At 38.2% G+C, this 13,463-nt stretch overlaps 2 protein-coding genes across 2 annotated transcripts in view; both read left to right on the top strand.

The window, feature by feature from the left end:
- Positions 1-1,147, top strand: part of LOC306773386 (extracellular serine/threonine protein kinase FAM20C-like) — a gene marked incomplete at both ends in the record, with an annotated part of 32,098 nt that extends 30,951 nt beyond the window's left edge. Inside the window, 3 exons of the mRNA XM_079263176.1 lie at positions 227-308; positions 438-497; positions 901-1,147. Coding sequence (XP_079119302.1) covers positions 227-308; positions 438-497; positions 901-1,147 — 389 coding nt within the window. The remainder of the gene's footprint in view (positions 1-226; positions 309-437; positions 498-900) is intronic.
- Positions 1,148-3,530: 2,383 nt separating this feature from the next.
- baiap2l2b (BAR/IMD domain containing adaptor protein 2 like 2b) lies at positions 3,531-13,412 on the top strand (the record flags this gene model as incomplete). Its single annotated transcript, XM_079238221.1, has 14 exons — positions 3,531-3,584; positions 3,707-3,782; positions 4,533-4,619; positions 5,225-5,286; positions 5,828-5,899; positions 6,957-7,046; positions 7,165-7,296; positions 7,966-8,070; positions 9,006-9,108; positions 9,275-9,482; positions 11,721-11,786; positions 11,922-12,231; positions 12,340-12,383; positions 13,180-13,412. The coding sequence occupies 14 exons, from the start codon at positions 3,531-3,533 to the stop codon at positions 13,253-13,255; spliced, it is 1,485 nt and encodes a 494-aa protein (XP_079094347.1). The 3' UTR covers positions 13,256-13,412.
- Between the last annotated feature and the right edge of the window lie 51 nt (positions 13,413-13,463).

Here is a 13,463-nt window from a genome sequence, read left to right as displayed (position 1 = left end):
ATCTAAGTTTTACAAAGCTTAAAGGGTGAGAAGCTCTTATCTCAACAAAATGTGACTTATTCTGATGTAATACCTGTGCCGATCCCCCTCAAAAAGAAAACAGACATGACACACAGAATCTTTGACCTAATAGGACTTAAAACTTTTAGACATTTGTGGATATTTATACTTATTCTGAGTCGTTTGGAATAGCAGATTTGTAAACAATTAATTTCTGTTCCTTTAGGTAACATGGACAGGCATCACTATGAAACTTTTGAGAAGTTTGGCAACAATACATTTCTACTCCATCTTGACAATGGGAGAGCGTGAGTATTTTAGCTGGTGTGTGTTCCATACACAATGTGCTAATGTTTTTAATCTTTGCTGGAGTTGTACTAATTCAGCATTTGGTCTGACTGTGATGGTGACTGGCTCCGGATTTGTCATCACTTCAGATTTGGACGTCACTCCAAAGACGAGCCTTCTATCTTAACCCCACTAAAGCAGTGTTGCAGGTACAAGCATGTTTGCTGGGAAATGTTATCAATTATTTATACTGATTTGACGTTTCTACATTATTATGTTTTGTAAGTTAAATGAATATTAATGTTGTTGAATTTAGCATAGGACAAGTAATTTAAATTTGTGTTTTCATTTGTTGCTGCAGATGTATTGTCAGAAATAAAGTGGCTATAGTCACATGTGACAATCACAAAGAGTTACATTTATTATTGGCAAACAAAAGGTTTTGACTTAATTTAAGAGGAGGAGCAAACACTGAGATGCTGATCACCATTGAGATGTTAAATATCAACATTATCCTCATATTTGTCTTTTCAGTTCTCTTCTTTTTTATTAGCTAACAGCCCCTTTGTTTTCTCTCCCTCTCCACTTGTGTTTTTTACGTTAATTCTTTAGAATCCGTCGCTCTACATGGTTACGTCTTCGCCTCCTGGCTTCGCCTCAGTATCATATCAGTGATGTTATGAGGGCCTCACTGTCTCTGGATCCCCTTCATAAGGTGGCTCCGCTGCTGGCTGAGCCTCACCTTTCTGCTCTCAGTCGCCGTTTGAATACTGTGCTTGAGACTGTAAGCCGTTGCCAGGAGCAACAGAAAGAAAAGGGCAGTAGTGTCATCTATGATGACTTTGCTGATTTGAAATAGAGAAGCATGGGTAAAACAGCCTGGTATGGTGTCATTATTCATACATCGCTCATGCATTTAATACTGCAAATTAGGATATTTACAGCAACAGTCTTTATAAACAGGGCACAGGTATCTGGTAGGATTACTTTACCAGTTGCCTTATGAATATTTGAATAATAAATGTATGCTGACAGTAACTGTTTAAAACAATGGCTCAGTAATTTCTTCTAAATAATTATTCATAATACATTTTCAGGTAATTAAGGAAAGCTCTCAAAAATACATCTTGACAAACTGTTGATTATGGTGATTATTATTATTACTATTATTTATGTTAATGGTGATGCCAACTTTCATGACTATTTAGGGCATGGTTATAACAAGGACTTCAGAATTAGATTAGTGGATTTGTTCATGTAATGGCATTAGTTGCGATTATGATTACTATTATTTTTTATTATTGTTATATAGTGCTCTATTTTGAAATATTTGATTTAATTCTATACTATATGAAATTGTCTAATCAGGAGATTACAAGTCACTGGATGGGCAGATAACTGGACTCACAGTTCATTTGTCACAACACATAACTTACTACTCTGCCAGGCACAACTTTCTTCAATGTTTGTTCTGTTATGGTTACATTATGTTTTATTCCATGTCCTTATGTGCCATAATTTGAAATGGAGAAAGAGGAAGTACAAAACATCTTTGCTGATCATAAATAAGCTTTTTATTTAAAAAAATTCTATCATGCCTGTTATTTAGTTCATGTTAGTGATTTATTTAAATCTTTGCTTTGTTATAAATAAAAACAGTTTAGTGGGGAAAGTAGGACTTTTCTCCTACAGTATAATGCACTTTTTAAGGTTGAATTAATTTTCTTCAGCTTGCTCCTCAGCTTAATGCCTTTCTCCTGATGTCAGAAACATTTTTGACCTGGATTAACAATTTATCTTTTTACTGCTTTTAACTTGTGGATTTATTCATGTGGACTTCTTCCTGACCTTTTAACTCCACCTAAATAAATGGCACAGGGAAAAGCATAGAGAACAGTTTAATCAAAGATAATGTATAAGTAATCAGATAAAGATAAAGGTAAAGTTACTGGTGTGATTCAAAATGTGTTAAATATGAGGTGACAGCTGATATCATACATTTGTGGTCGATAGTGTGTATGTACCATGTCTATTCTGGATTAAGTTGTAGGATTAGTAATTGGTAAACAGAGAGGTGGAGCAGATCAGGTGATGCAGGAAGCAGGAAAGAAGAGCAGGTACATGAATTGCTGGTGTAAACTAAGAAGTATACAGAAAACAAAACAAAAGGTAGATTGAATGAAATTACATATATTAACCACACAATCTCTACATAATAAATAAGGAAATGTTCCCAATGATTGCAAAAAATTATTGAAAGTTTAATTTCACTTTCCTTAACCCTAACGATAGTATTGCTAACAGTATTGGTTGTTTTTGTTAAAAACTGCAATTAATGTTTTTGTTTCCGAGGTTTTTTTTTTATAAGATTTATGGCCATGAAGTGATACAATAAATAAAATGGATGAAGTGTTTCTTTTGTATTTTTTATATTACAGGAAGTTGTAGGGGTCTCAAAGGCTCTTGCTAAGTTGTTGATCATGCTGTCATTTTTTGTATGTGAAAAGACATTACCTAAGTCTCAACTACATCTATTAGTCATGAAGACAATATAAGTACCTTATTAAGTCCTTAAGTAAAGGCAACCCTAATGTGTTTTTTATCCTGGGAATTACACTTATTAAAATTTCATGAACCAATTATTTAATGAATACAGGTACATTCTTGTTCTTATAAATAGCTATGTGATAACCTCCCCTGTCTTGTGTGATCTCTTAGAGTTTTTTATGTCTTTGATATTGCATGAATTACCTGACCATGTCCTTTTTAACAGCAGTTGCTTTCACTTCAATTGAGTTCCTCCCTCAGGTGTGAACCGATATACGTCACAGTTGGGCAGCTGGCTGTCCTCCTTTTCTTTCAGGTCTACAGTTAATAATTCATCCAGCCATATCAATGCCACCTACTCCCTTTTCTCCTTTCTGCACATGCTTGCGTGCTCTTTCCACAAAAACAGGTGATGACAAGGGGGTAAAGGAGCTCATTAATGGTTGACTGAAAAAGAGAGCGAGAGCAAGAAAGCACAATCGTTCTATGAAACAGACATTAGCAGCTTTGGATCAACAACAGAACAAGTTGGACTGCAGTGAAAGTGACTTAATCTATTGAGATCAGACCTGAGAAACTTTGTGCAGAGTTTGAATGGGAAAGCAGGCATTTTACAGAAGTCTATTCTGTCTCTAACATTCTTTTTTTTCCCAAGGCTTCTTCTCAGTTCACATCTAATTTTTAAATTGGTCATCATGTCAGGAGTCAGCAGTGACCAGCTGCACAAATCTACTTTAAGCGTCTACACGGTCAGTTGATATTTTCTTCTTTTTTCCTTTGAGTGGTGATCATGGGGTGGAAACAATGGACTGTTGCTGTTTTTGACACAGCTAACATTTCTTGGTTGCTCTTGTTTTCTGTGTTGATGTAGAACCTGATGGAGCACTTCAACCCAGGTCTGGAGAAGCTTGTTACTCTAGGAACCAGCTATGTTAAGGCTTTCCAAGGTGAGTCAGGTGGTGAATGATGGCTGAAAATGGATTTTGAGCTTTGCAAGGTCTTAAAAGGTTGGCCTCTGAAACACTCATTTACACTATTAAATATTAATGAATTGGACAAATACTGTGGGTTTTATATGATGGCTGGGTTCTTGCTGATCATTGAATTCACAAGAATCTTAAATATTATTTAAAAGGAAAAAAAACAGTGCCTCTACAACAGGATTAATGGGGGAAGTTGGGTGTAATTGTTCCTGTTATGGAGTCATACAGTACAATGATATTCTATGCTATACTGAATCATTTTCTACAGTAACAATCATTTATAGTATGTGGAAAAAATGTTTAAAAAACTACACTTAAATGCCAGAGAAAATCATATTATTGGATAGAATTTAAATTGGTGTCAGCTTGACTGCACTTCCTGTTTACATATCTTCAGCCATGTATGTAACATTGGTGATTAGGTGAGCAGCATGCATCATTTATGCCAACTCTGCCTCATAAAACAACAATAGGCCATCAGTCACAGAGTAGTGTTGTAACACAATACTCACTGGCATGATGCTATTCCTAGACTAGAATCACGTATCACTTGTCAGTGCTGTAAAGCTTCTACTCCTAATGAATAAAGGCAGTGCTGATTGACCCAATTAAGAGCACTTTGAAAATGTTACCAGTATGCCCATATATGCTTGTAGCATTAAGTATTTTAATTATTTGGTTTTAAAGCAGCATTTCTTTTTGGTTCTGTGTCAGCTTTAGCTGTTTGCAGTGAGGCCTACTTCAGTGCTGTGGCTAAGATGGGTGACCAGGCCCTTCACACACTCTCATCTCGTTCACTTGGTAAGATTGTGTATACATAAAGGGCTTTGTTTGAACTTGTTGCCAATTTACTCAACAGCTTTCAGCCTTAATTTATTGCGTTACACACACAATGTTCGCCTCTACAGATGGCCAGAGTACCACTTATTGTCAAACCCAATTATACTAATACATCCTAGTTTATAAAGTACCACACACAGTAACTATTTTTTATCCTGCTGCTCATCTATATCTTTTTCCTAATATGCCTGCTTTAGTGGGTTACACAAATGTATCTTTGTGTTACTTTGTGCACAACATCATTATTTATATGAGCTTTCATTTTCTATAAGCTTCACTTTCACTGTTACTCTGGGGGTGTGTGGAAGCGTTTTAATAGCAATTAGCAATATGCTAACACTCATTCAGTATTGAATGTGAAGGTTAGCTCAGTACATACTTAGTTGGCTAACTGAGAAGGTCAGCATGACTATGAGCCCTATTGAGTAGCAGCCCTTAAAATATGGATGAGGACTGTTGTCAGCTGCACTCATTACCTCAACTACTATAGGCAAACCCAGAACCACCCATAACGTGTGTTAATCTGGTCTGTGGTTGTTGGTAAAGACTGTTTTTGTTTTGAACAGGGGATGTCCTGATCCAGATATCTGAAACACAGAGAAGACTCACTGCAGAGATGGAGGGAGTGGTCAGTACATTTCCTTAGTAGGTGCAGAATACCTGCACCTTGATAGCACCAACTAAAAACATGGACTTTAAAACACTATAAAAACATGAACAACAACTGTAAATACCTAAATCCTAAAAACTATTTTGCGTGCCTGGCGGTGATAAAACCATACTTTGAAGAATGACAATGAATTCAACACAACATATTACAGTATGTAGAGCACATTATCATGATCTAACTTTCCTAAATCTTTTCCAAAATGTGGATGTAACTTGTTTTAAAAGTTGGGAAAATACCCTGTTATTGTTAGAGAAAAGTTTATCCTTTCACCTAATTACTTAGTGTATCCATCGAAAACACTGCTTCATTGTAGTTGCTTCCGGTGATGGAGAGAATAAAAGCTTGCCGTGCAATTACTCAGCTGACCCGAGGAAGGACCACATTTGTTTACATCTTTAGTCAAACAATTCAGTCAAGCTCATACTGTTTGAACAAGGGTAAAAGTTTTATTGATCACTTGTTTCCATCACAAAATGCATTGTCTTTCTTTCTGCTGCAGTTTCAGTGGTTCCAGATAGAAGTGTTGCAAGCAATGGAGAACAATATTAAATTGGATGAGGAGTACATTGATGTAAGTTTACTTCATAACACATGTGCTTCATTAGAAGCCTACATGAATATGCTACTTATTTATTCTCTAAAGCAATTGATTACATTACCAAGAAAAAATTCAAGGCAAGACAGAAAAAGTCAAATATATGCATTTAGCATCTGAGTGTTGTACAAATGATTTTTTTTCTTCTACATGTGCAAAAGTCCTAGGATGATGTTTTTTTTTTTTTTTTTAGCAAACCAGATAAAATTCCTGCCTTGAGCCCAGGTACATAATAGCTTAAGTCTTAACCCTTTAAGATCCTGGCCTGCCGCTTTTGGTAGAGGTAAATTTGTAATGACTTCAATAAATTTCTTCAAAAGATTGTGGAAATAAACCTGCCTGAACCATTTCTACCAATTGGTTTGGGTATGTAAAACCCAAACTAAGTGTTTGTTATAACACAACTGTTTCAAATTTGAACCATTTCACTGTTGTTACATGTTTATTAATGACTTCTTTTTTAGCATCTCAACCATTTGCTGAAACTCAAACTCATTATGTTTATTCTTGTCCTAAACAAACAGAAAAATACATTTTTTCTGGCCTTTTTGTTCGTGTGAAAGTCTGAGTTAAAGATGCTAATAGCATCTCAGGAATTAGCAATTTTCTTTGTTTTTTCTGTTTGTTTGGTGGAATGTCAAAGTCTGAATGTCGAATGTCAGAATGACCCAGTTTGAGTTGCAAGCAATAAATATTTTAAAAGAAGATAACTCTGGTTAATGGATTCACCATAACAGATCTGAAATACAGCAGGAGGCTATTACAAGCACAAAAAAGATGATGTAGCATTGCCACCTGTCGTCATGATGGTGATGATGGTTTCCTGCCTCTTAAACAAGAGAGCATTTATTTGTCATGTCAGGAATGCCAATATCAAGCTTGATCAAAATCAAGACAGGTGACTGTATTCTGCATCTTGGAGAGCATGCAAGAGGAGGGATAAACAGCTTTTAACCATCATCATATGTGCATCCTATGAACAATTGGGGGAAACTTTATCGTTCTTTAAGTCAAACTGTTTGTTGTGCTGCAGGGTAGTCGCAGAGTGTATGAGCTGGAGGTGAGGAACCAGGCAGAGGCTTTGGAGAAACAACTGAGACGTGGAACCTACAGGGACTCTCTGGTAAAAATCTATACTCATAAACTTTGGGCTGGTTCACATGTGAGCATATATATAAGAGTGTAGCAATAATACTTTTTGTGACATTGTTTACATGTGATAGTTCTCTGTGTGTTTTCAGGAGAACAGTGACTACATGCTGTACCTGAGGCAGAGCCAGCAGGAGATCCTGAAGGAGGAGGAGAGGAGGTATCGCTTCTTGGCAGAGAAGCACTGCGGCCTCACACAGTCACTCCTGTTCCTAATTAACAGGGTATGCAAACACACTTGCCAGTCCTGCATACCAGCAGAAAACTAAAGTTCACCACATTGTGTGTTTCTTACAAAGTTAAAGCACCACCTGATGAACCATGTGCCTTGTTTTGATAATAAATCAGTGTATGGGAGTTTAATTTAAGATAGTCACCATAGTAACCAGCTGAAATCATGCTCCAAATCAGTGTTTGTGCATCTGAGCCAGTTATTCATGAAAGATCCAGTGTGCAGGATGCAGTGATATCCTACAGATTACATGTTGCAACTGACTCCTGTAGGAAAAACTATATAACCATGACAAACTCTAAATTCAACACACATAGTGCACATGCCCAGCAGTAATGGAAAAGATAAGCAACATGGAAAATATAACTAAAAGTAAACTTGTTTTGTTCATTTTTTTGGGTTTGGTTTGCACCACCTGTCAGTCAGCAGTGCTGCTGCTTCTTGGGAACCCTGAATATCCAATGTCCCTGTCAGCAACATAGATACTGAGTATGTCAGCATTTTTATTCTAGTCATGTCATGGCATGTTAATTCCTTAATTATTTGATCAAACTCTAGTTTAATTTTACATTATCTAATTTACTGAAGTTTATGCTAATCTTTTTGCTACCCTATTAGTTTGAGATTTAATGAGGTCCTCAGTTCTGTCATCTGTTTTCAGACTGGTGGTTCCCTCCAGCAAAAGGCAGACGGATGGAAGGAGAAAGTGAATGAGACGAGGGGCTCAAGAGCTCGAACTCCCACCCATTTGGACCAAGAGGCACAGGTACTGACAAGTGATCTGATTTAGTGTATTGTTTTTTTCTATATGCAACATTACTTCTTCAGGAATTAGCGAACATTTAGGAAACACATTTACATTTTGAAAACAAATTCACATTTTAGAGAAACAAATTTACAAAATACTAAAAACTTGCTCAAGTTCTGAGACAAATCTATGGGATTTATTTCTACGGACAGTCAGCAGCGTTTCATTAAGTCTTTCTGTCCTTTTTGCAGAGTTGACTTGAACCAGTTTACACATCTTTATTATTCGCACGGATGGTCTCTTGAACTTTTTCATGAAACATGATACTTCTTGGAGCCCCACAAGAAAAAAGTTTTATTCCCCTGATGTGTTGAGAACTGTCTTCAACCACATCTGTGAGAACAAAATGACATTTTCTTCTCTGGGCCTCAAGAACAAGACAAAAGTTCTCTCTTCTCATGGAGTATGGATCAGGTTTGAGTTCACAGTCAGATCTGGCCTCCCCCAATTCCTCTTGCCTCAATGCTGGATCTCTACCATCCATCCCAATCATATCTGGCTCTGTTTTTCAAACACTGGATGAACCAGAAGCAAAGTTTCACTTGTGAAATCTTCTATGGAGAGCTGCACAAATAAGCACTCACCAATATTTTGACCGCCAGCATTCGGAGGATATAGCAGACCAGTTTGTATATAGTTTAATTTTAAGGCCAATGTTTCCGAGGCAGTTCTTAAAGGTCTGGTAGTTTGCACCGCTTTCTGTTGACTGTTTTACCAACCCTTGACCCAGACAGCAGATAATGGAAAGGCAGGTGTTTGAGAAATTATTCTTTGGCCATGGCATTTGCAGCCTAAAACCAGCTGCTCTGAACATTGTTTTACAAACTAAATCCAGCACCAGCTTGTTAGACCTATCAGTTGCTTTCCACTGACAGTAAATCTTCCTCTGCCAGCTTCGAGGATCAGTAAGCTCCCTGCTTCAGACAGTTGCCAGAGATGAGGATATGTCTTGGGCCAGGCGGGAGCAGCAGGCACTGGGCAGAGTGCCCTCTAGAGGTGAGAAATAGATGTGGCTGTTGCGCCTGCAACATGTTACCAATGTAATAGTTGGCAAAATTTGGATGAACTTTGAAACTTTGCCTGTGTATATGCCTAGAGTATTCTCATCTTCTGTTAATTTTTCCTCTTTCCTTTCTTTTTTTTTATCTGTCCTCTTCTCCAGCACCATCTCCCCTCCCCAGTCGCTCTCGCTCCAGTTCAGTGGGAGAATCACTGGGTCTTGGAGCAGGAAGAGCCATGAGAGCTCTTGTGTCTCATCCCTCTTCATCAAACCCAAAGCTTCTACCTTTTAACAGAGGAGAGACTGTCATCGTACTGGTTCAGGAGCCTCGCAACGGGTGGCTATACGGACGCACGGACAGCAACCTGCGGTGGGTTCTTTTTTTGGGAGATTTATGTGCAACTAGAAGCAGAGCCAAGATTTTCTGAATCTTATCAGATTCTAAAATAAATGTCCAGTGTTTTCACAGCATCCAGGTTTTGAAAAATTATTTTTTGACCGTGACCAATATTTTGTTTTTTCATATTGCTGCTCTTCCTTGTAACCAGCAGAGACAATGGAAGCTGTTCTCGGAACAGGGATTAAAATACTATTTGGCTTACCTTTAGGAGTCTGCACTTGCTGTATTTGCAATACAGAAAGATTTTTTACTCACTTGAGCCATGGTATTGATCAGTAGTAAAACAAATCCATGAATTAACACAAGTGTATGAAGTTAGGAGATGAAGATTGGCATTTTATTACTATAAACGACAAAATCTAATTATCTAGAACAGAAACATTGCGTAACATTTATGGGCAGAGCATGTCAGTGTATCAAATACAAATCTGCATAAGACATTATGAAAGTAAGAGCAAGCATATGAAGACAATAACAAAAAGTGGATTAATTTTGTATTAAGGCAAAGCCACGCATAAAAGTAAAACATTGATGTTGCTCAGAGCCAGACTAATAGAGATGAACACCAACACTGGTCTTGTTTTGCTTTGGTTCTTTTGCAAACCTTGCTGGGATTAAAGGATAATCTGCTGCAAAACCTTATTATAACTGGACTGCAGTGATGTATCATTTCTGAAAAATCTAGCTTTTTCTGGGCAGAACATTATTTTGATGGGCACACCATGTGGCCAATTCCATTTCAGGAAAGTCTTGGATCATTTATGCTCAACGCAGTTGATACTCAGACGAATGGACGGTTTGGTCTGTGTCCTGTGTCGGTTATTTGTTTATCAGGGTCAGTTTTTCCAGGGGCTTAGCTTTTTGTCCCTTGATGCAGTAAACGGAGCAGTACTACTGAAAATCATTGGGGCAGTTTTGAGTTGAATAACCCACACACAACTAGCAAAATAAACAAATCAGAGAAGAAGAGCAACAGGAAGAAGATGATGTGGAAACCGCCAAATCAAAAGCACCCAATAAAGACACAGAAGAAGTTTAGAACAAAAAACTTTGTGGTTTTTATTCTTTTACTTCTTCTAGTGTTTTTAGATGATAGTAAATTACTTTATAGTGAAATATTACTGCTATCAGCCATTGTCAAAATGTGAACTTCAAACTCAACACTGCCCACTAATGGATGATGTCCAGCTCCAGTCCTCGACAGCCTCAATCCTGTAGGATTTAGTTGTCTCCCTGATCAACACGCCTGATTCAAATTAAATGCCTTTCCTCAACTTCATGTCGTCAGTTCTGCCTACTCATCTTGACTCATCAATCAGATTCAGGCATGCTGCAGCAATAAAAATCCAAGACCTGCAGGACAGAGGCCCTTGTGGACTGACTTTGGACACCCCTGGTTTAAAGGTTTGACGAAATTATTGAACATAATTATAATTTCTGCAGTAAGAAAATCCCGACTTATCTTAAACAAGATTTATACCCGTGCGGCATCTGCGTAAGGTTAAGTCGTGCTCCTTGTTGGACTGTGGAGACCCAATGTGCACCTCTTCTCAACCTGATGGTCATCCTTTCTTGCAGCGCGGTTATGAGGCAGTGCTTCCTCTAGTTGGTTAGTTTATGATTACGCGTTTTTGGATTTCTGGAGCTTCTTACTGAGCTTGTGCATAAAGATAGAAAAAAACTGCAACATGATGCCACAACCATACACTCAAGTGTGAGATTACACATTTCACTGGCATCAGCTTTGCCGGCCATACCGTAGCCTTGTGACTTTAAATCCAGTTTAAAGGAACAGAGTCAAAAGAGTTGGATATTTGGAATGAACTGAATTTTTTGTAACGACTGGACTGAATCCTTCCCATCTCTGCTGAAGCGGTCTTGAAGTATTGAGAGGACAAACCCACGCAGTCCACATCTGGGTCATGGCTGACATATTTTACATGTCAGTGTGTGTGTTTTTACCACAGTTGTTTAAAGCTTAATTATGTGTACTTATTGAACGTTTTGGTCATTTAGGTTTGGCTGTGTAGTCGATAACATATTTTTCATTGATGTGACAAACTCAGAACACACTTTCATCTCTGATTTGCTTTGACTTTAATATTACAATATAATTCATTAACAAACATATAATATCATGAGAGGACAGAGAAGTATCTAAATTTGAACCGATCTGTTGTCTAATCTGCTGTGTTTCATGTCCTTTAGTCAGGGCTGGTTTCCTGCTGCCTATGTGGCTCCTGTTGAAGGTTTCTCCAACACTTTGGCTGCCAGGTGGGAGTTGCCAGTCAATTGTCAGTCCATACAGCAAAAACAAAACATTTTAAAGCTGAGAAAAGCTTCAGATGTTTTTCTGTTTGTATCAAAAACTTTCAGATAATATTTTTTATACTACTTTGACTCACACAGTGGTGGTTCTCAAAGAAGCCACAGTATGAATAATCTGCTGGACACTGACACTCACACCGAGCAGCCAGAAGGAAAGAGTTATGGTGACATCCCACCCCCCGCCAAACCAAACCGCCGAGCCTCTGTAGACTTCCGACCGATCTCTCCAGTCCCTGAAAAGAAGACAGAACCAGCGGCGGAAGCAAAACCTCTGCCTCCTCCCCCACCACCTCCTCCTCCAACCAGTCACAACCTCAGAAGTGGCTCAGCCGATTTTCAACCAGTCTCTCCCCTTTCCGACAGAAAGGGTGACTTAGCAGCTGATGTCCAGGTATTACATTGTTATATAGTGCGTGGTCATTGTTGTAATGATAATTATTATCTTTAATGAATTGATTTGACTTCAATTCTTTTGGTTCTTACAATTTTCATTTCTTAGGCATTATCACCACATGGGCCACCTGAAAACCCGCTGTTTCCAAGGTAATTTTATTTTAGTGTTTACTGGGAAAAAAAAGAGAAAAAAACCAAAAGTTTGGATTCCTATAATCAATTGCATAATAAATATCAGCGCTCTCTTGACATTAGAGAAAATATATGAGTCTAATGCAGTGGTGGGGAAGCTTGGTCCTCATCCTGCTAGTTTTCCATGTGCCCCTGCTCAGACACACCTGTCAAATTGAGTCACTGCAGAACTTGAGAAGCTGTTGGATCCATTTATTTTTATTGAGCGGTTAGAGCAGGGAGACATGAAGAAAGTGCAGGACTGTTGCCCCTTCAGGACCAGAGTTCCTCACAACTGGTCTAATGTGAGTCAAGATTTAAGACTAATTCTATATCTAGGTTGAGAGGTATTGATGTAAGTAAGATTGTTTTACTGCATCAGGGAATTGTTTGGTTATACTTTTATTACACACATAATTTTTAATTACTGAATTCCATAAAAAGTACAGTAAATCTCTTAGTTTTTTTATTTCTATTTTTTTTTTTTTTTTTTTTTTTTGCTTAGTATTTAGCAGCAACTGTTTCAACACCAAAGTTAAACCCAAAGACTTGTCACAACCTTCTAAAACATTAAACAGTTTAAGTTGTGGAAAAATGACCCCATGAAGCATGCTCCCAACCCACAGCCAAACTTTACCTTCCTCAAGCTGGGGTCACTGTGGTGTTAGTTTCTCCACCTGGATCCTTTGCCTCTGTGTGTATTTGTTTTATTTGGCAGAAATCAGTTGAGCGTGAGTTGTATCATGTAACATTTTCCACCATACTCTTGTTTCAGAGGTACAAACCCGTTTGCCACAGTAAAGCTTCGGCCCACAACAACCAATGACAGATCTGCTCCTCGGATCCACTGAGCTGTTGCCACTCATCCAGGTGGAGTTTGTGACTCACGCTGCGAGATCAGGTTGTGAAAGCAGGATAAATGTTGTTGTTGGTACCTCTGACATGTGATGGCTTTTAGCCTGATGAACAGGGGGTCTTTTTTGGGGGGGTGGCGGATGGGGGGGGGGGGGGGGGGGGGGGGGGGGGGTGGATGTACAGTGTTAGATAAAACAACTCACT

Source organism: Telmatherina bonti, assembly GCF_933228915.1.
Source record: "Telmatherina bonti genome assembly, chromosome: 3".
NCBI classification, from domain to species: domain Eukaryota; kingdom Metazoa; phylum Chordata; class Actinopteri; order Atheriniformes; family Telmatherinidae; genus Telmatherina; species Telmatherina bonti.
Note: the sequence above shows the minus strand (reverse complement) of the source record. Positions and strands in the feature narration are given on the sequence as shown.